The following is a 22329-nucleotide window of genomic DNA, read 5'->3' as shown; positions in this document are numbered from 1 at the left end:
TGAAAATTAAATTCCAAGAATATCAACCATCAAACTCACGGGATTCACATAAATATACAAGTAATAATTACATCAAATTGTCATATAAAAATAAATTCAATAAATATGATTTGAGGCATGGCAAATAGATAATTAAATATATGCCAACAATTATATAATTTACTACACAATATTCTCAAGACTTTAACTAAATAAACTTTGCATATATAAACCCGAGTACGTACTCGTCACCTCGCGTACTCGGCTTTTTACATTTCACAAATGGCACATAAGACTCGATGCCTAAGGGGTAATTCCCCCACTCGAGGTTAAGCAAGACAGTTACCCTTTTGAAGTTAGGCCGATATTCCAAAATAGCCTTCTTGCTTGAATTGATATTCGTACAGCTCAAATCTATCCAAATTAATTGTATAACTTCATTAAAATTCATCAGAAATATTTTCGGATAATAATACATCGACTTAAAAATTTATTTAAAAAAGTCAACAAAAGTCAATGTGGGGCCCGCCTCTAGGAACCCGACATAATTTTCATAAAATCCGAACACCCATTCCGATACGAGTTCAACCATACCAATTTTATCGAATTCTAATAACAACTCAACCTCCAAATCTTAAATAAGTTTTTGGAAGATTTTACAAAAATCTTGATTTTCCTCCATTTAATTCCGAATTAAATGATGGATTCAAAGGCATAATCATGGAAATTAATCAAAACTGGATTAGAATCACTTACCCCAAACACCCATGCAAGAATCTCTCAAAAAATCACCTTCCGCCGAGCTCCCAATTTGATTTTGTGTTATGAACTCAACCCCCCATTTTTTGGACTTTTAATTCTGCTCAGATAGGCCTTCTTCGCGAACGCGTCCATCTCATCGCGTTCGTGTAGAGCAAAAATCCACGGATCAGAATTACTCTTCGCGAACGCATAGCTTCACCTGCTATACCCTTCACGAATGCGTAGCTTCACTTGCCATACCCTTCGCGAACGTGTTCTCCTCTACGCGAACGTGTAGAACAACTCATTGGAGTCCCAACTGCCTTTTCTTCCTCTTCGCGAACGCGAGCTCTAACACGCGAACGCGATACCCATCTTTCTACACCTTCGCGAATGCGGGACCTTCATCGCGAACGCGAAGGCCAAATTTCAGCAGCACTCAAACTTCCTCTATGCGAATGCGTATAAGGAAACTAGCACCAGCAAAATCTGATGCTTCAGCTATAACACCAAGCCCGATTCTAATCCGTTAACAATCCGGAACACCCCCGATGCTCGGGGGACCTCAACCAAATACATCAACAAGTCCTAAAACATCATACGAACTTAGTTGAATTCTCAAACAACATCAAAGCGACAAATCGCTCCTCAAATCAAGATTTATGAACTTTGAACTTTCAAATTCTATATCTTGTGCCGAAATACATCAAATCAATCCGGAATGACTTCAAATTTTGCACACAAGTAATAATTGACATAACAGAGGTATTCAAATTTTCAGAATCGGATTTCGACCTCGATATCAAAAAGTCAACCTCCCGGCCAAACTTCCCAAAAATTCATCTTTCGCCATTTGAGGCCAAATTCCTCTACAGACCTCCAAATAATTTTTCGGACACGCTCCTAAGTCCAAAATACCATACGGAGCTATTGACATCATCAAAATTCCATTCCGGAGTCGTTTGCTCAAAAGTCAACTCTCATGCCAACTCTTTCCATTTAAACTTCTAATTAAGAATTTCTCTTTTAATTTAATTTCGAATCTTCAGTAGATCAAACTCGACCACACCCGCGGGTCGTAATACATATTGCGAAGCTGCTCGAGACCTTAAGTCGCTGAACGGGGCGTTAATTCTTAAAACGACAAGTCGGGTCGTTACATTAGATCAACGAGTTTTTTTTCCTTTTATGTTGACTAATTTGTGCATGATAAGAAAAAAATTAATGAGAAGTAATCATAATTCTTATGTTCACTTGATAGCTTTAAACATTTACTACCATTAGTAATTATGCCTACAAGGGAACTTCATTAAAAACTAACTATGCATTGTTTCAGATTTTTACATTTTTTTTTGTTACTTATGTGTTAATAATAATGATTTATACATGATCAATATACATTACGGTGAACTACTATATATTGAGTAATATAAACAATTTTTATTTTCCTTATATATATAATTTTTATTCTTTTTAATTAACTACATCGTAATTCATAAGCGAATGCTATTGTATTTCACTAGTATGACCATACATTTTTTCCCAAATTTGTATCATAAATTTTATAGAAAAAAGGGAATAAAAGGAAATATGATTTTAAGAAGTTGACCAAACAGTTCATTTGATCCTTATAACAAATTTAACTCATTAACTTCTAGAGCTCGTTTGGACGTGAGAATTTTTTTTATTTTTTTCAAAAAAATTTTACTTTTTTTCCGAAATTAGCGTTTGTTAATAAAATTTTTAATTTTCACTTGAATATGCATTTTAAAAATTTTCGAAAATTTGAAAAACTCCAAAAAACTGTTTTTAATTTTTTTTACTCAAATCACTCACAAAACTTCAAAAACAACCCAAAATTATATTCATGCCCAAACACAACTCTAAATTTCAAATACCATTTTCACTTGAAATTTTTTTTTTCCCGTATTTTGGAATTTTACAATTCTTATGTCCAAACGCCCACCTAATCAATTTTGAATTTAGGGGTAAGTTCTGCGCACACACTATCCTCCTCAGACCACACTCGTGAGATTATACTGGATTTATTGTTATTGTTTTAGATAAGAATATTAGTTGTCTAATTCAAATAACTTTATTTGTTCACTTTAAGACATTATCGAAAACCTCCAAATGAACAATTTCAAGAATTTTGATAAATTACTTAAAAACAGAAAAACGTAATTTTTTCCTTTTTTATTTTGGTTAAAAAATCATAATCCAAAAAAGCCCCAAATTGTAGAGAGAACAACTGTGCAGTATGCAGTCACTTTCAAACCAATATTTATTTTCTATAAATAACATCTATCATAGATTAACAAAAAGATCTATCTACATTGCTCCTCTAATAATATGTAACTTTCATTCTATAACTATATCTTATCTATATATAAAAGGTAAGAAAGTATCACGAGAACTACTCAGGAGATATATATTTTAAATTATTTCCAAAAAAATAAATAAAGAAACTAGAAACAGGAAAAGTAATAAAAGGCTGCAGAAACAAAAACACTTTCATCAAATGCCTTACAGAAGAATTGATGGCGGCTATAGTGGGGAAAAAAAAGAAAATCTTAGAAAAGAAATATAGAGAGAGAAAAAGGAAGTAACTTTATACGTATCTAGAAAGAGATATAATAATAGTAGTATTATCTTGAATGCACATTTAGATTTAGGAGAGAGAAATGAGAGAAACATATATAAACATGGGATTACAAGCATACTTCAACAGATTCTGTTAATCTCTTTTGAACATCTTCAGAGTCTTTTGAAAGTCTAAAGAGAATGAAGAGAAGTGAGAAAAGTGTGAAGAGAGAGGATGGGGACAAGCGTCCAGGGCTCCACGTGGCATGTTCTGAGTGGAAAAGTCTCTTGGCTCGCTTCCCACAGAGCCCCAGTCAACCCCACCACCCCAAAAACCCCCCTACCCACCCCCCCCATTGCCCCTGCCCATGTCAGTGTTGGTGTTGGGTGTGTTTGTGTTGTGTTGTGTTGTGTGTTATGATGTGTAACCCCCAAAGTCCTATAACCCCGGTGAATCCGTATTTGGATGCACTCTCTCTCCTCTCTCTAAAACCTCTCTTTCGCTTTCACGCTCTATTTATATCTTTTGTCTGCCTTCTACCGCTTTCTCTCTCTTTTCTCTCGTTCTTGTATTCCCTCATACCCTAAATTGGGCTACTCCCCCTTTGCCCCTTTTACTTGTGGTTCTTGATTCAGCTCCCTATATATAAAGATTGAATTTTTATGAGTTTTTGATCCATAGAAAAGATTGGTATGTGCTAATCTTTATCTGGGTTGTTCTCATTCTTTATTTGGGGTTGCTTGTTTTTGTGTTTTATATGTAATTTGAGCTGATTCTTGTGTGCTTCTGCTGTTCATTTTGATGTGGGTGTTGCTTGATTGGTGGGAAATGTTGTGTGTTTTTAGCTTCAATTTTGCTGTAGTTTTGATGTTTGGTGATTTAGAGTGTGTTTTTTCGTTGCTAAATGAAATGGTTTGAGGGGTTTTGCAAAGAGATGAATGTCTGTGGTGCTTAGGTTGTGATCATTGTTGGTTCAATTCAGCTGTGCATGCATGTGATGGTTTTTTACTATAGCACATTGATTAAGGGCTTGTTCTGCTGAATTGATAGAGAGGAAAATGTAATCCTTATTGCTTTAATTATTCCAAATGGCTTTAGTTAGTCGAGTGACTATGAGCATTTGTATGGCTAGTTTCAACTTGATTAAAAGGTCTATTGAAATAAAAATTAAGGATTCCTTGATAGCAATTATGCTGTTTTCCTTAACTGGTTGAATTTTGACTTAAGTTTTAGTATATTAATTTTTTTACGTCAATAGCTTTGATATGAATGAAATGCGTAGGTCGTAGTTGGAAGTGAAGCACATGGTCTAATTTTCCGTATCTCGCAACTTGTCTTACTTTGACATAAGCCTTTGTAATCAGATTCCGTTTGAGGGCTTTAAATACTTCCCACACATATATATTCAGCATATCGTCTAATTTTCCGTATCTCGTAACCTGTCTTACTTTGGAATAAGCCTTTGTAATCAGATTCTGTTTGAGGGCTTGGTTTAAATCCTTTTCACACATATATATTCAGCAGATCGTCTAATTTCCCGTCTCTCGTAATCTGTCCTACTATGGCATAAGCCTTTGTAATCAGATTCCGTTTGAGGGCTTGGTTTAAATCCTTTCCCATATATCTATAATCAGCACATGGTCTAATTTCCCGTCTCCCGTAACCTAGTTCGGAAAGCTTCTGAAAGATATGCGTTGCTTTACGTTATATTAGTCAACATAGTGTATTCATATCTGTCTATTTGGATGCAATTTTTTTGCTGAACATGTCCTACTACATTAATAGCGTACCTTACTGCAGACTTAGTCCTGATGTTCATTTTAGATTAGCCAATTATCTACTTTAGGCTGCTAACTTCATTCAAAGGTTAATTGTAGTGATTTTCTAGAAATTATTAGGTCAGTACTTGTCTCTGCAAAGTCAGTCCATGTTTAGTGCTCTCAATGATTTTATTTCTTGTGTTCTTTCCACCATTTAATTTCGAGGGAGCTTTCTTCTTTCTTACACATTAATTTAGATGAGTTTTATGGATATAATTGCAGCATTCCGCTTTGCACCCTCTTTCTTCTTTCGTACACATTAATTATGCTAGGTCTTCACAAGCTAGTACCATGTACGTAATAAATGATTATTTGCAACTAAAACAGTGTCTGATTTACTTTTTCAGCGAATGAAGTAGTTAATCAGTTAACTAAGTTGACATCTATGTGAATGCATGTTTTAGAAAGCTCCAGCACATTATGGTATGTTCATCCTATAAAAGTGGCTTTCTCCATTTCTTTTATAGTGTTAAGAGCGTCGAAGAAGTCCTCTTGAAAGAAAAATAGAAGAAGGGACAAAATAGAAGCGAGATCAATGTCTAGGGAGCTTTGTTGAAATGTAGACTAAAATGTACTAATTCTTTTGCCTATTTGAATAGCCTACTATGTTTTCGGTTCATGCAGTATGCTCGAATCTTCCTTCTTTACCTTTGTTTCTGAAAGGTGTTCTATTTTTGTTCTTGAGGTTTATGATCTAATGCTCTTAGCAACAAACCTTGCAGGAATATGTGATCACATTTGATGCCTGGAGGTCATGATATTCCCCTGTTGTTGCTGGCTTGAGATGTACAACCCCGTTTGCAATGATGAAAGAAAACGGTTCACTGTCCAGTAAAATGCTTAACGGAGACTGGGTCTTAAAACGCAAGCGTCGGAAACTACCATCTGGACCTGACACATCGAATGGCCAAGAAAAGGCTTCAAAACCCTTGGATTTATCGTCAAGTAACTCATCCAAAAGTCGAGTGAAGAGTGAAATCACTTCAAGTCGTTCTTCTTCTAGCAAGAAGAAAGGAAATGATGGGGTTAGTATGTTCTTTATGATCTACTTAATTTCTTTTTCAATTTATGGTTGCGACAGTACATGGCAAACAAGACTTGAGCTGTAGTTCAGGAAGAAAATTTCCAATGAAACTTACTTCTTGATCAAGATATCAACATGCTTCTTTAGCTTACTATTCTTAAAGTTTTTTTTGTCCCCATTTTTTTGTTCATTCTTTACGAGTATGTTACCTTTAATCTCTCGCTGTTAGCTTTGCTATCGTCTTGCCAGGACAGTAAGGCCAAAATATATAGTGCTATTTGAGAATTTATTGCCTTGCAGTGTGATTTAAGTATTTTCCAACTGGGCTTTTTATCGCTTTCTATACATTTGCATTTTCAAACTGCTTCTGACTCTTGTTTTCTTTTGCTCTCATCCAGTACTATTATGAATGTGTTGTTTGTGATCTTGGTGGAAATTTGCTTTGTTGTGAAAGCTGTCCGCGAACCTACCATCTTCAGTGTCTGGATCCTCCTCTAAAGGTATATTTGGTAGTTACTTTATTTAAAGGCAGATTTACTTTTTTCTTTTAAATCTTTCATGTATTAATTTGAGTTTTCCTTTTCATTTTATCCCATCCACTTTATTTTTGTTGCTGATAAATTTTTGTATCTATACAGCGTATACCGACCGGAAAGTGGGAATGTCCTAGTTGTTATCAGAAGAAGGATCCCCTTGAGTCTGTTAATCACCTAGATACTGTTGCCAAACGAGCAAGAACGAAGGTTACAGGTGGAAAAGCAAAAAATGAAAATAAATCATCTGGAATCTCCAAGGTATCCCTAATATTTGAAAGCTCCATTCCTGGTAAGAGAAGATCCTCGGCAAGAGAAAAAACACCTTTATCACATCGCAACCCAATGGAGAAGCTGGGTACTTCCCCCAATGATGTTTCTTGTGATATTAAATCAAGTCATCATTCCCAGCATGGTGCTGCGGATGATAAGTCATCGTACGCAGGTGTTGATAATGAAAAGGAGGTGCCTCCTGCTGCAGATACTCCAGTTGAGAAGGAAGTGCCTTCTTCTGATACACCAGTTGAGAAAGAGGTGCCTTCTGCAGATACTCCAGTTGAGAAAGAGGCGCCTTCTGCAGATACTCCATTGGAGAAGTCGAGCTCTTCCATGAATGAAGCGACACCCTTTTTAAATTTATCAGATTCAAAGAAAAATGAAAAAGCCTCTGAAAAGAAGCCTGACTTACCTTCTAGTGATAGATCTCCAGGTGATGAACCTGTAGCTATGTCGGAGGCTGCTTCTAGGAAAGACAGGAAAAGAAAACCTAATTTTTACAACATTGACAGCCAGAGCAAATCTAGGACTGACAAGGGAAAGCGAGCTGCTGATAATTCTAGAAAGTCAGGTTCAAAGTCAAGTAAATTGCAGAAAAAACGTAAGCGTTTTGATCATCAGCCTTCAGTGGCTCCGTCAAAAAGGGATGGGAGAGATATGGTTGAAGTCCAGCTTAAAGATGAGGTACAATCCCTCTGTTAAGTATTCTTTCTCAAATTTGAATAGTTTTTGCTCAATAGACTTCACTTTTAAAAAAAAGGTATGATATTTTATTAATTGAACTATTGAAGGCATCCAGAAGATGCAGTATTACAAAAAATATGATGCTTGGTTCCTATACTAAACTCAAGGAACCTATGAATTCTGAAAGTTGATTTGCATCAGGTGCTTTACTACAATAATATCAACTACTCAAATTAATAAGACATCTAACTTTTAGGGATGGAATAGAATCTGAGGTTCCTTCAAGACATCTCAGATTCCATCCCCTCTCTATATACAACTAGGAATGGCTTGCCACGTATTTCTTCTTGATTTTGCACCTTCCAACTGCACCAACTGATTAAGGCATCCGTCATGCTAAGTAGCATAATCCACTGTAACCCAAAAATGTTTCGGAACATGTCCCATAGACTTCTGGTAATAATGCAAATTAAGAACAAGTATCTGACGTCCTCCGCGTTAAAGTTGCTCAAGTGACAGCTATTACATGGACTGAAGCCTCTTCATCAGGTTTTGCTCGATAGGTTTTATTGTTGCTTTTTCTATGTCTCGAAACTGGCATGCAATAAGACTGATAAAAAAGAAAAAGAAAACAGGCATGCAATAATGGGAATGCCCTCAGTCTATTTTATCCTTTTAAACTAAGATATGAATGCTGAAATATTGTGATAACCTACTTTCAAGAGAGGAGACTGTAGTTATGTATTAAGGCCTTCAACGTTGTGGAGCATGCAGAATTATTACCAAAGAGGGATCGAACCTTAATGTTGACCATCATGCCTAGTTAATTGATAATAGTTAATCTGATAGTATACGTTCTTTGACAGAGATTGCCATCAGTTTAGTAAAGCTCTGAAGGGGATTTAACTGAGACAGCTATAGGAAGCTGTCTGATTAGGAGCATGCTCAAACCTTCAAGATATAAGGGTAGATAATAGAAGTAGGCTTCTTTGAAATTATAGGAAGTGTGCATGATGGCAAGGACGAGTAGAATCACAAGGTTGGAGGTTGTTTTTTGGGGTTCCTTATACTTCCTGTTTACTACTTATTTGAGTTGATGCAAGACTGGCAAAAATTTCATGGCTGTATTTCTCTTCGGACCTTTTATGGAAAATTCCTACTTGTATACAAGATAGGTTTTCTCTTGTAGAGAACCGTTTTTCTGTAGGTTCTCTACTCCTTTTTTTGGGGGTATTATACTGAGTTTCCATCATCAATAAATTTATTTACTTTATCCCAAAAAAGAGAGAGACATAGTTTTGACTTTTTCTAACTTCTCTTCTCTCTAAGTTAGATACCTTCTTTTTGACGTATTTACCTTCTTTTTATAAGATAAGAAATTCCATTAATGAAGTACCAAGGAGGTACTGCAAAACAACAAGCAAAAGTTACAGTACTGCTGATTGCTGGCGCTAATTCATCCTCAGAAGCTGCAAAGAATTAATATACTGGGACATTTTCTATCATGTTGTTCCTACACCAAAAATATAAATTTTGAAGACATCTATTTTTAACAAAAGATATGTGCTGTCTTAGTTAGAGGATCTTTGAGAACCATTCTTTGGTGTTAGGTTCAATCTTTTTTTTAGTATAGGGCTTGTATACAGGCTTTCCCATCATCAATAGAGAAACATAGTTTTTCCTTCTCAAAAAATAGAGAAACATAGTTTTGATGGCGTCTTTCTCTCTATGTTAGAGGTCTTTTGTGGGATGGGTATTATAGGCAGTGTGGAGTACTACTCTAGGCTTCAGTTCATTTTTTGTCACAATTCACTCGTTAACTGGCTGGTAAGGATAATAGTAGTTCCATAAGGATGTGTGCTTCTTGAGGAGACGAGTTCGATTCTACACCATGTTCATGATGTTTCTGTTAAAACAATTTATTGCTTGGGTTAGGAAGACCTTGGATGTGATTTTTATGTTTAGCGCAAAATAAGAAAATGGTTTAGCTCGTAATCAAGATCATAAGATTTGCGGTATAGTTGTCAAATTTGAGAGGGAAGGGAATAATGGCCCATTAAGGCATTACTGTAAAGGTATTCAAGGTGGTGAACTTGATAATGGAGTAGATGCTGAACTTGGTAAAAACTCATAAAGCCCTCCTCAGCACTTAATCAATTAACTATATCCCATGTACGTTTGCATGGCACAGCAATAGTTTTCCTCTTTTCAGGATGAACAACTCTATTAAAGGGTTTCTGAACAAGTTAGCTAGTGTGTGAGGGGCCAAGAAAGTCAAGTGAGGAATGAATTCATTTTTTTGGAGAAAATGTGGGTTCTACTTCCTAAGATGATCGTCCAGATTTTGAATAAATGTTTTCTTGGGATTCAAGCTTGATAGATGGATAATAGATGAGGTGGTATCGTCTAGTGTTATTCTTCTAGAAGAGAACTCTCACGATAAAGAAGAGAAATTGATGTGTGGACATTAGCATATACTGTGATGTAGCACTTCTCTTAAATTAGAAAAGCAGAAACAATTTTTCTATTGTGGGTAAGCTGGTTTTGGGTTACAAAAATCAAGGTTCTGGGTTACAAAAGTTGGAATTTTCGTGGCTTTTCTAGGGTTTAGTGGAATGATAATGACCCCAAAATAAATTCTCAAAACTTCTTAACTTATTAAAAAAAATGTTTTTTTTAGTGTGGGATGTTTTCAGTTCCAGACTATTTTGCTTTATTTATTTCTTTTACATGTGGGACAATTATTTGCTTATTCTGATGTTGTTTCTATTATGTGTAAATGTGCATGTCCACTTTTGCATGTGATTAAATTTCTATCTTAGAAGAAAGAACTTTTTCAAAAAGGGAATAGTAATAACCTGATGGAAGAATTACGGCGTCCCTGTACTTGTGGGATTATCAGCAGCGGTCCTTGACTTCTTCAATAGAGTACTCCTAGTTCTTGCTTCTTTTTGAGTTTAATGGAGAGTGCTTACCCATAAAAGAATTGAAAAAGCAGAAAAATAAAAAGAAATAGTGGAGCTTCGTAGTTTCTTTTTGGATTCTTTCCTAATAATAACAGTTTTGTTTGAAGGGTGTGGATTAACATGTTTTACGAATTAAAGTAAAAAGCCAAAAAAAGAAAAGCAAAAAAGAGAAGGAAAGGAAACGAGAATTTTCTGAGATGTCTATTTTTCTTTTTGCTTTAACTGTTATTATAATATGCAAAACTAACTTCATAGTTTTTCTTTTGTTGATTCTTTTTTTCCTTTTTGGCTAATGCAGTTGGTTTCTGAAGAGGCTGCTCAGCCATCAGATCTGTCTCGTGAAAAAGGAAAAGTTGCTAGTGAATCATTGATATATGATAATAATGATCTCGATCTTCAACAGGTACTAGTTCCAAGCACTGACTTATAGGTTTATTATCAATTTTTAATAAGGATCTTCTGCTCCTTTTGTCACTCTTTGATGTAATTATTGGAACTTCCTGCTATAAGGGCTGGAAAACCGAGATTATTGATGATAAACTGTTTTCCTACTTCTGACGCATGCTTAATTGCAGGTTGATAGGGTTCTGGCGTGTCGAGTACAAGCTGATAGTAATAGTTGTTCTCATGATATCACCGGAGCAAATGCAAATGACCCTCCATTGGAAGATTCAGCAAGTTTAGCAGATAGAGAGAAAGTAAATGATGGAAAACCTAGCTGTGATGTGCCCGTAGTTGAGGAAAGTATACAGTATTCGGGCAGTGGCTCTCGGGAAATTTTGGACATTACTGATGAAGTAAGGAGCTCAAAGGATGATATCAGAAAGAATAAAATTCAAGTGTACAGAAGATCGGGTAGCAAAGAATGCAAAGAAGGAACTGGCACATTGAAAGAAGACCCTCAAGGTTCAGTATCTGAAGGTGCAATCAACACAAATGAAGAAGACACTGCTGTGAATGCTGATGACCTGGCTAATATGCAGAATACTTCTGGAGAAAGCAGTGACTCCACTGAGAAGAACTATAATGGCCGTGCCAACTCGAAGGATAATGTCACATCTGGGATTCATGAAGTTGGAAATGGCAAGGGGATAGATGAAATGATTACTACAGATACCAGCTCTTTGAAGGGAAGTAAGGAGACTGTCTTGGGTAAGCTGCCACCCTCTACTGGTGTAAATGTCTTCTATGAGTATCTTGTTAAGTGGGTTGGAAAATCACATATTCATAACTCTTGGGTCCCTGAATCTAAACTGAAAGTTCTGGCAAAAAGAAAACTGGACAACTACAAGGCAAAGTATGGGACAACAACAATAAATATTTGTGACGAAAGGTGGAAGATGCCTCAGCGGATAATTGCAACTCGACCTGGTACAGCTGGTTCAGCTGAAGTTTTTGTGAGATGGACTGGCCTTCCTTATGATGAATGTACCTGGGAAAAAATAGAGGAACCTGTGATTGCAAAATCATCTCATTTGATTGATCAATTCAATCAGTTTGAATCCCAAGCATCGACTAGAAATGCTACCAAGGATGATGTAGTGAGCAAAAGGAGAGAATTCCATCAGAATGATATAGTCACTCTGACAGAGCAGCCTAAAGAACTGCAAGGAGGCGCATTATTTCCACATCAAATGGAAGCCTTAAATTGGTTGCGCAAATGCTGGCATAAATCCAAAAATGTTATTCTTGCTGACGAGATGGGGCTTGGGAAGACAGTATCAGCTTCTGCTTTCTTATCATCATTGTATACTGAGTTCAATGCTGCGCTTCCCTCTTTAGTTTTGGTTCCTCTATCCACAATGCCAAACTGGATGGCAGAGTTTCAGTTATGGGCTCCACACCTAAATGTTGTAGAATACCACGGGAGTGCTAAAGCAAGAGCTGTGATTCGCCAATTTGAATGGCATGCAAGTGATCGAAGTAATCTGAGTAAGAAGTCGGCGTCGTACAAATTTAATGTTCTTTTGACTACTTATGAAATGGTTCTCGTTGATTCCCCTTTTCTGCGTGGGATTCCCTGGGAAGTTCTTGTGGTTGATGAGGGACACCGTCTTAAAAATGCTAGTAGTAAGCTCTTTAGCATGCTCAACACATTCTCGTTCCAGCATCGAGTGCTATTGACTGGTACTCCTCTTCAGAACAACATTGGCGAGATGTACAACTTATTAAATTTTTTGCAGCCATCTTCATTTCCTTCACTATCGTCATTCGAAGAGAAGTTTAATGATCTTACAACAGCAGAAAAGGTGGAAGAATTGAAGAAGCTTGTTGCTCCGCACATGCTTCGCAGGCTGAAAAAGGATGCTATGCAAAATATTCCTCCTAAAACTGAAAGAATGGTTCCTGTTGAGTTATCTTCTATTCAGGCAGAATATTACCGTGCAATGCTTACAAAGAACTATCAGCTTCTTCGCAACATTGGGAAAGGAGTTGCACAACAATCGATGCTGAATATTGTTATGCAGTTAAGAAAAGTTTGCAACCACCCGTATCTCATACCAGGAACTGAGCCTGAATCTGGGTCACTAGAATTTCTTCATGAAATGAGGATAAAGGCTTCTGGAAAGCTGACTCTTCTGCACTCTATGCTCAAAAGTTTGCATAAAGAAGGTCACAGAGTCCTCATATTTTCACAGATGACGAAGCTTCTAGATATTCTGGAGGATTACTTGGCAATTGAGTTTGGGCCAAAAACATATGAGAGAGTTGATGGTTCTGTTGCTGTGGCTGATCGTCAAGCAGCAATAGCGCGGTTTAATCAGGACAAAAGTCGATTTGTATTCTTATTATCAACACGCTCTTGTGGCCTGGGGATCAATTTGGCTACTGCAGATACTGTTATTATCTATGATTCTGACTTCAATCCACATGCAGATATCCAGGCGATGAATCGGGCTCACCGTATTGGACAGTCAAAGAGACTTCTAGTGTACAGGCTAGTAGTTCGTGCCAGTGTTGAAGAACGGATACTTCAGCTTGCCAAGAAGAAGTTGATGCTTGATCAGCTTTTTGTGAACAAATCAGGATCCCAAAAGGAGGTTGAAGATATCCTTCGATGGGGAACAGAAGAACTTTTCATTGATTCCTCTAGCATGTCAGAAAACGATGCTGTTGAAGATGAAACAGTTCCTGAAGTAGAGCATAAGCGCAGGAGGACTGGTAGCCTGGGTGATGTGTATAAAGATAAGTGTACGAAAGGCAGCACTAAGATTGTTTGGGATGAAAATGCCATTTCGAAATTGCTTGACCGTACAAATCTTCAGTCAGATTCAGCTGATAACAATGAGGCAGAACTGGAGAATGATATGCTTGGTTCAGTGAAGGTAACCACAGCTCTTCCACAGTTCTGTTAAACTTTAAACGGCTTATCAAAAATGCATATTTCTTAAATGATGCCAGACAAGTGAGACTTTTCCAACTCTATTATTCAGAAGTGGAAGATTGAATATTAGGGTCTGATTTGTAGCTCAAACTGGGAGGAAAGATAGTGGGCACCTAAGGACAGTTGGAAATTGTAAACTGAGCAATCATGAGGGTCCATGATTACAATTTAGGGTTTTAGTCATATTTGACTTATTACTTCGGTTCATCATTGACAAGGTGGGTTGCTCTGATGGTAAGCACCCTCCACTTCCAACCAAGAGGTTGTGAGTTCGAGTCACCCCAAGAGCAAGGTAGGGAGTTCTTGGAGGAAAGGATGCCGAGGGTCTATTGGAAACAGCCTCTCTACCCCAGGGTAAGGGTAAGGTCTGCGTACACACTACCCTCCCCAGACCCCACTAGTGGGATTATACTGGGTTGTTGTTGTTGTTGTTGTTACTTCGGTTCATCATAGTAACAGCAGTAGGAATTGAACTTATTTGAAAAATAAGAAGCATGAATTAAAGAGAGTTGAAACAGATTTGAGAAAGTGAAAAAACATAAATGCCATAGCATAATTCTGCAAGAAATCCATTTGACAAAAGTTTCGATGCAACTGTATCTTACGGACTTAAAGCCTCCAAGGAAACTAGCTCTTGATTTCCAAAATACGTATTTCAGATATACTAGGAAAATTTTAAATTGTTTATCTAAAGACCCATAACTAGATTTTGTGCTGTTATTGCTGAAAGCTATTAAATGACCAAACTACAGTTGGCGTGTAAAACTTAGCAATGTCAACTTAATCTGAATTATAACTTTTCCTGCCAATCTTAAGTAGAAAAGTTTCTCTGGAAACTTCCAGCAGGTAATTTGTCATCTCTGAAACAGTCTTTGTATTCATTGTGGGTTTTGTAGCTTTCATTTTTTCTGATGTGAAAGAAAACTTAGAGTTTGTGTTCTAACTCCATAAGTTGGCCTTTGGCCTGTTGAGTTGTTTAAAATTTAAATGCTCCAGAAGTTTTCTCTGATTCAACCTACTAGGGAAAACATGCTGAATTTATAGGAACTTTAGTTCCCCTAAATTAAAATGTGTTTCAGAACTCTTTCTACATTGTTTACAAGCGAAAAGTTTCTTCATTTGTTCTGTTTATCCTTGAAGATGAAGACTGCTATAGCACATAAGGTACGATTGATTCTAAGTAACGATAAATTTATTAAAGTGGGTATATCCTAATTCTAAAAAAAGCTATTAAAGTGGTGTATGCTTTAGCTGTATTAATATTAAAATATGTTTTGATTTGAATGGGCTACTGTGAATTTTCACTGGATGGATATACATGCTAAAAAAGATGTAGAATCACTTTACTAACTTTAAATGTTCTAACAGAGCTCTGCATGGAAATGAAATTTGTTATGTTTCTTATGTATTAGGTTGGATATTTATGGCGATGTGGTTAGTTTTTGGTCTGTTATGGCATGTAATGACTGTCACACATTCCATTTATTATGGTTCTGTATCTTTGTAAAATGAGTTTTTTTTTTGGCCGTCCATGCTCGTGAATTTAAAGCTTTTCTCTTTATTTAACCACTCTCTTGTGCCTGTTAGTATTCTATAGTTACACAGTTATGATTCTAGTTGTCTTTAACATGACATGCTATTTACAAAAATATTTAAGATTCTATTTGTCTTTAACATGACATGCTATTTACAAAAAAAATTCTAAGGTATTTCTTTCCGCTTTCTGATTCAATAAAGAAGTAATTTTTGCTTCTTTGGAAATTCTTGTGCTAGTTCTTTGGAACAGCAATCATTATAGGATCGTTCCAATGTCTTTCTGAATCTTTCTTTGTGCCTGTTGTGTTTTCTTTCGTCTCTTTTGTTAGTCATTGGAATGGAACGAGGAAGGTGCAGAAGAGCAAGTTGGAATAGCATCACATATGGTGGTGAGTGAAGACACTTGTGTACAAAATGTAGAGAAGAAAGAGGATAACATGGTTGGTAGCACTGAAGAAAATGAGTGGGACAAGCTTCTAAGAGTGAGGTATTGTTCTTGCTACCTTATTTGTATTTGTTTGATAGTATACTATGCTATATGGACTCAGCTATGCATATCTATTCTATGCGGGTGTGCGCAAGTATCAACAATTAAATGTCTAACATAGTTTATATATGAATTTCTTGAAGGTTGAAAAAAATAGTGTTTTGGATTTGTCTTCTATTTATGTGTTTAAGGAATTATCTCGAAAGACCTACAATTTCTTGGAATCCAGGCAAACCTAGCAAAAAAAATAGGGCACAATGTAAAGAAAAGATCTATATAGGTGGTACTAAGTTGAGATTGCGTCTTAGATCATTTTATTACAATTAGTCTAGGTCCAATATTTGCTAGGAGTCTTTTCATAAGCTTACCCCTACTTGTTTGAGATTGAGGCGTTGTTGTTGTTATATACTTATATTTGTGTGTTTCCTTTGCATTAAGTAACTATGACAACACGTCTAACAAGTTGTCCAAATAAAAGAACTCATCATACAGTGAATGGATTTTTAATGAATGCTTCATTTTCTTATGCCAAAGATATTCTTGCAAAACAAAAAACATTGATAGTTATATTCTTGCAAAATTGTTTTCGGTGAGCTAGCTCTATTTTCTTGTAATTAATGAAAGGAAGCTCTTTGACTACTTCAATTACTACCTTAGCAGATTAAAAAGAATAATTACAATGACTTTTCTTGAGGTTGCTCTCTATGTTTCTTGTTCACAAAGCTCAGTCCTTGTTACCAAGGCCAATCACTTCCACCAACTCTTTCAGTTTCTCTACTAGCGCTTGATTTTGGGCATTGTTTTTAAGGCATGTGATGATAGTGAGCCACAGATTTGGTTCTCCAGAAACCCTCCATCACAATCTTCTAAATCTGCATAAAATACATTTTCTTGAAAGTTTCTTCAAATTCTGCGATGCCATGTAAAACCGATGCCATGTAAAACCTTCCGGTTGTTCTCTAGTGCACTTATTACAAGTGATACTGTACTCTTATTAGAGGAAGCTGGTCAAGGTAGACTGATGACAATCTCCCGCCTATCTATGACACTAATGCTCCACATGCTATTGAATGTTATGCTGTTTTTCCACATTGTAGAAGCACAAAAGGTTGCTTTGTCTTGTAGGATCCACTTTGCATGTTCATGAAAGATATTACAGATTTGAAACAATGGTGGCACAGGCAGTCACAAGACAAGTACAGGATTCAACTCTTGTAGGATTCACTAGTACTGGCTTCCAATAGACAATGTAGAAGAGAAACCAGTGTGTTTGTATTTGAAACAATGGATGTGTTACTGGTGTAGCATTGTTGCAACCATGGGTAAAACGTTTACAATCATTTTCTATACCTTCCAGAGGTTGTTTCAAGTTAGTTTTCACTTGTCTTGGTGTCTTTTTCCCCTTTTGTTTTGGCCGTCGATTCTTCTCGGAGAGAAAGAAATAATGAGCAAAGCACAGGAAGAAGTATTAGAGTTTTTCTATCTTGGTTTATGTAAGTTTTTAAACTGCACATGCTTGGAACAGTTTAGAAGCTTGATGTAGTACCAGAAAGCTTTGCTGCGTTCTCAACGCTTGAAAGACAGTAGTGGTGCTTTTATACAGGAAATGGATGCTGGGCTCAAGGAGACGAAAATATTTGGTAATTTGACAAAAATCTGTCAGTAACATGATTGCTGCTTTTGATGGATCAGTGATTCATGCCCAGGAGTCACTTGATTGATTGGTGAACAAAATGAAGAGAAACTTTAGTACTTAAGAATGCAAGTTTTCAAAACCATGTTAAATGATTACCTTTGAAGTGGTATACTTCATTGTGGCTTTTGGACACTTTCATCACGTTCTTGTGCTTGTAGATGGGAGAAATATCAGAGCGAGGAGGAAGCAGCTCTTGGTCGAGGCAAGCGTCTAAGGAAAGCTGTTTCTTACAGGGAAGCATATGCTTTACCCCCCAGTGAAACATTAAATGAGGTACTTCCATATTGTAAATTTGTATTTCATGTTTAGAGCAGTAAAGTGATAACTTGGGGAATGCAGACTTTTATAATCTGAACCTTTATCTTTTGTTTAGATAAATTCTTCAATCCATCCCCTCAAAATTGTTCAGAATCAGTGTCTTCAATCTCTAAAATTTCGACGTCAACTACCAATTACAGTATTGTGATTCCACAAGCATATAGTTTGTTCTTTTGAAGAATAATTAATTTAATATGGATGATTGTTCCCTAGGAGGGAGTCGCTCTGTAGTTGTCTCATTAAGACATCGTTTTAGATCACTAATTTTGTCCAATAACTGAAATTACAGAGTGGTGCGGAAGAGGAGCAGGAGCCTGAGCCTGAACCAGAGCGAGAATACAGTGCGGCAGGACGAGCATTGAAGGCAAAATAGTGAGTTATACTCTTTGGGCTCTTATCAGCATCTAAATGATTACGGATTTGCTTTAGTGTATTGAGATGGTTCTATTTACCATCTTCTGAATATTAAACATTTTCTTTATGACTCAGTGGGGAAAAAAGTAGCATGCACGATATCGGAATTTCACTTCTTTGTGGCAGGATTATATGAAAAACTTGGCTATATCTGTAAATTATGAACTTTGAAAGATAATATTTATGTGATTGCTTTTGTTGCTTTGGAGCAGTGCTAAGCTTCGCGCTAGGCAAAAAGAACGGCTGGCCCGGAGAAATGCAATTGAAGCGTCTGGCCCCATGGAAGGACTGGCTGGACAAGAGTCTCTCTGTCATCTCCTTCCTCAGCAAGCTCATGATGTGAATCCAATAAATGTACCATTGCAAATCCGGGAAGAGAAACATGCATCTATGAACTTGGATAACAATAGCTTTCTTAAATCATTGAAGGCACAGAAAAACATGGCTGACTCAACCTTAAGGTTGGGAAAGTTGAAACATAAATTGAACGATAACATAAATGTTCTAGTTAAGACAAGTGGTCATCCTCTTCCAGACATTCCCCAGTCAAGTAATCATGCACAAGAGATGAGCTGCATCAATTCAGTGGCCAACGAACACCTTTTACCGGTTCTGGGACTATGTGCTCCTAATGCTCATCAGGTGGAGGCACCACAGAGGAACTTTTCAAAGTCAAACAACAGGCAACACAGACAAGGATTGGGACTGGAGTTCCCAAATATTGCTCCTCGCTCTAAGCTTTCAAGTGAAATGGTTGCTAAACGGCAGGAAAACTTCTCCGGGAGATTCAAATTGCCAGATCTTCCCCTCGATCCTTCACAACAGCCTCCAAAGAGTAGCTTACCTGATTCTTATCTTCTATTCAATTCTGTATGCTCTCTCTCTCTCTCTCTCTCTCTCTCTCTCTCTCTGTGTCTAACATGTTTTCATGCATATTAAAATGTAAAATAATGCTTGTGTAAATTCCTAATGTTGGCTTTTCTGCAGCATCCTCCATCTGTTATGCCAGAAAGAGGTTCTGCTGGTAATTTCAAGAATTCTGGTGCTACTTTATCTGATATTCAAGCAAAGACAGGATTGCCCAAATCTTTTGATGAGCCATTTTTACCAAGATACCCATTTCCTGCCATGAACATGCCCCATCCACCCTCTGACTTGTTTCCCAGCTTGTCTTTGGGATCAAGATTTGCAGATTTGAATGAGTCTAGCCACGAGCATCCTGTACTACCGATTTTGCCCAATCTCAAGTTTCCACCTCATGAATCATCTAGGTTTAACCCACAAGAGCAACAGATTCCTCCAGTACTGGGGTTAGGGCAGATGGCGTCGTCATCATCATTTCCCGAAAAACATAGGAAGGTTCTTGAAAACATTATGCTGAGAACTGGGTCAGGATCAGGATCAGGATCAGGCAACCTACTCAAAAGGAGAAACAAACTGGACATTTGGTCTGAAGATGAACTGGATTATCTCTGGATTGGTGTACGTAGATATGGAAGGGGCCATTGGGATGCCATGCTACGAGATCCCAAGTTAAGATTTTCTAAGTATAAAACTCCTGAAGATTTGTCAATTAGGTGGGAAGAGGAGCAGCTCAAGATCTTGGAGGGGCCACCACTACCTGCACCTAAACCATCCAAGCCTACCAAAGTGGGAAAATCAAGCTTCTTCTCAGGCATTTCCGACGCAATGATGGCTCGAGCATTGCATGGTTGTAAACTAAATGAGCAGCTCTTTCCAACACACCTAACAGACATGAAATTGGGATTTGGTGATCTGTCTTCAAGCTTCCCAAATTTGGAACCTCCTGAGCAACTTGGTCTGAATAACAATCATTTCGCACATCTTCCAACTCCCAGCACTGACAAGTATCGTGTGAACATTTCTCGAGATTTTAATGTGGGGTCCTCTGACAGACCAGGGCCATCCTCAGGCTCTCTTATGGAGTCGCCGTTTCTGCTGAATTCGTTGGGCAGCAGTAGCTTGGGCCCTCTTGGTTTGGGTGGCCAGAATAGGTTTGACTTGAAAAAGGAGAATGACATTGGTGCAAGCAGATTTGTTAAATTGCCTAACCTTCTTGACAGGTCATCAAATATCTCACATGATTCGCATAACAATGGGGGAGTTGGTGTATCCAGCAATCTTCCATCGCTTCCTGAACTTAATAAAGGTCAGAATGTTTCTCAATCAAAGGGCAAGGAAGTGGCAGAATGTAGTTCACCGAAGAATAAGCTACCACATTGGCTTCGTGAAGCAGTGAATACTCCAGCAAAACCTCCTGAACCCGATTTACCACCAACTGTCTCTGCAATTGCTCAATCAGTTCGCTTGCTATATGGGGAGGAGAAGCCCTCCCTCCCTCCATTTGTTATTCCTTCTCCACCTCCATCTCGACCCAGGGACCCGCGGTTGAGCTTGAAAAAGAAAAAGAAGAAGAAACACGGACTGCAAGTGATGAGGCAGTTCCAGAAAGATTTTGCAGGAATTAGTGACGTCCAGGGTAGCTCACATGGTGAGGGTATCGCTGGAATGAGTGGTCAACAAGATCCATCATTCCCTTTGCTTTCTAGAATGATGGCCAGAACCTCAGGACTCCCTTCGGTTGAAGCTAACCTTCATATGCCTCCTCCAAGTCTATATGCCAACCCTTCAACTAGTTCAGTTAATACATTTCACCTAAAAAAGACGAGTGCTGGATTGTCTCCCTCACCCGAAGTGCTTCAATTGGTTGCATCCTGTGTTGCACCAGGTCCACCTATTGCTACTAGTTCATGTTTACTTGAAAATATGGTCCCTTGCCGTAAGTCTGTTGATAAGGTTGCATCGTCTGACACCCAAGATTCACATGGAAAGCAGAAAACAAATCAGGTCTCAGCTCCTAGTACATGGGGTCCATTTCAAGCGGAGAAAGAAGAAGTTGAAACTGATAGTGGGGATTCTAGCAAAACTCAGTCAGATCCTGCTCGAGCTAGACAGGTAGACGTAGAGGAAATATCATCTGAAGGGACAGTCTCGGATCATCGGACAGATGACTGTGAACCATAGCTCTTTCCTATGGGGAGTTAATTGTAATCATCTCTCACCGTGTAACTGAAAGTCTCTAAACCTCCATTATTCTCAGTTTTTGTAGGGCAGGATTCAGTTAAAGTAGCAAATACAGTACAGGTTAGACCAATTATTATGTAAAGCTTGTGTAAGAGAAGAGAAAATGTAGAAGTTAGCATATAATGTTGTCGTCGTTCTTAGAGTCGCAAGGTTTTGACCTTGTAAGACTTGTCTACCCTAGGGAGCTGGATTCAGCATTTGATTTAGGACTTCCCAAGTGTCAAAAATGAGGCTCATGTTAGCAAATTTTGCTTGTATGTATTTTATGCAAAGTGGTGTCTGGAATATACAATTCTCCTATCTTTATCACTGTTGATTTAGCAGGTAGAGATGTTGTGGCTATGTGGAAATATAGTGAAATCTGATATCTAGTTAGTGGTTTTGATTGTTTTGAAGACAGGAGGGTAGAGGGAATATAGTACTGATATATTTTTAGGCACAAATTTTACCATGTTTTAGCAATACGCACGGTTCACATATTAACGTATTATAAAATCTAGATTTACAACCCAAAGGCTGTTTTATTTAACTACTAGTGAGTAGTGACGATTTAAAATTGTACTAATGATATTTCTTAAGTCGCAAACATTATTATTTAGAAGCAATTGTATTGCACATATTCACTGAAGTACAAAACATAAGTTTCAATATGAGTAATTCTTCGTATGAAATGGTGAAATTTCAATATGAGTAATTCTTCCAAGTTTAACTTAAACTATCATATGATAGTACCACCCTCCATTCAGAAAATGAAAAATAGTGTTATTTCCATGCTGGAACC

The 22329-nt window shown here is 37.4% G+C and overlaps 1 protein-coding gene across 4 annotated transcripts; it reads left to right on the top strand.

The window, feature by feature from the left end:
• Window positions 1-3265: 3265 nt before the first annotated feature.
• Window positions 3266-21857, top strand: LOC104110554 (protein CHROMATIN REMODELING 4). 4 transcript variants are annotated; one of them, XM_070195344.1, is made up of 12 exons: window positions 3266-3994; window positions 5847-6149; window positions 6547-6648; window positions 6787-7215; window positions 7249-7641; window positions 10906-11010; window positions 11183-13933; window positions 15858-16015; window positions 17870-17984; window positions 18319-18401; window positions 18656-19313; window positions 19431-21857. In XM_070195344.1, the coding sequence occupies exons 2-12, from the start codon at window positions 5928-5930 to the stop codon at window positions 21486-21488; spliced, it is 7074 nt and encodes a 2357-aa protein (XP_070051445.1). In that variant the 5' UTR covers window positions 3266-3994; window positions 5847-5927; the 3' UTR covers window positions 21489-21857. The 4 variants fall into 4 exon arrangements, with proteins under 4 accessions (XP_070051445.1, XP_009618374.1, XP_018631245.1 ...); XM_009620079.4 differs by having other exon boundaries at window positions 6787-7641; XM_018775729.3 differs by having other exon boundaries at window positions 3266-4016; window positions 6787-7641.
• The last annotated feature ends 472 nt before the right edge of the window (window positions 21858-22329 follow it).

The sequence above is a fragment of the Nicotiana tomentosiformis genome, chromosome 2 (genome assembly GCF_000390325.3).
Source record: "Nicotiana tomentosiformis chromosome 2, ASM39032v3, whole genome shotgun sequence".
Taxonomy (NCBI): Eukaryota; Viridiplantae; Streptophyta; class Magnoliopsida; order Solanales; family Solanaceae; genus Nicotiana; species Nicotiana tomentosiformis.
Note: the sequence above shows the minus strand (reverse complement) of the source record. Positions and strands in the feature narration are given on the sequence as shown.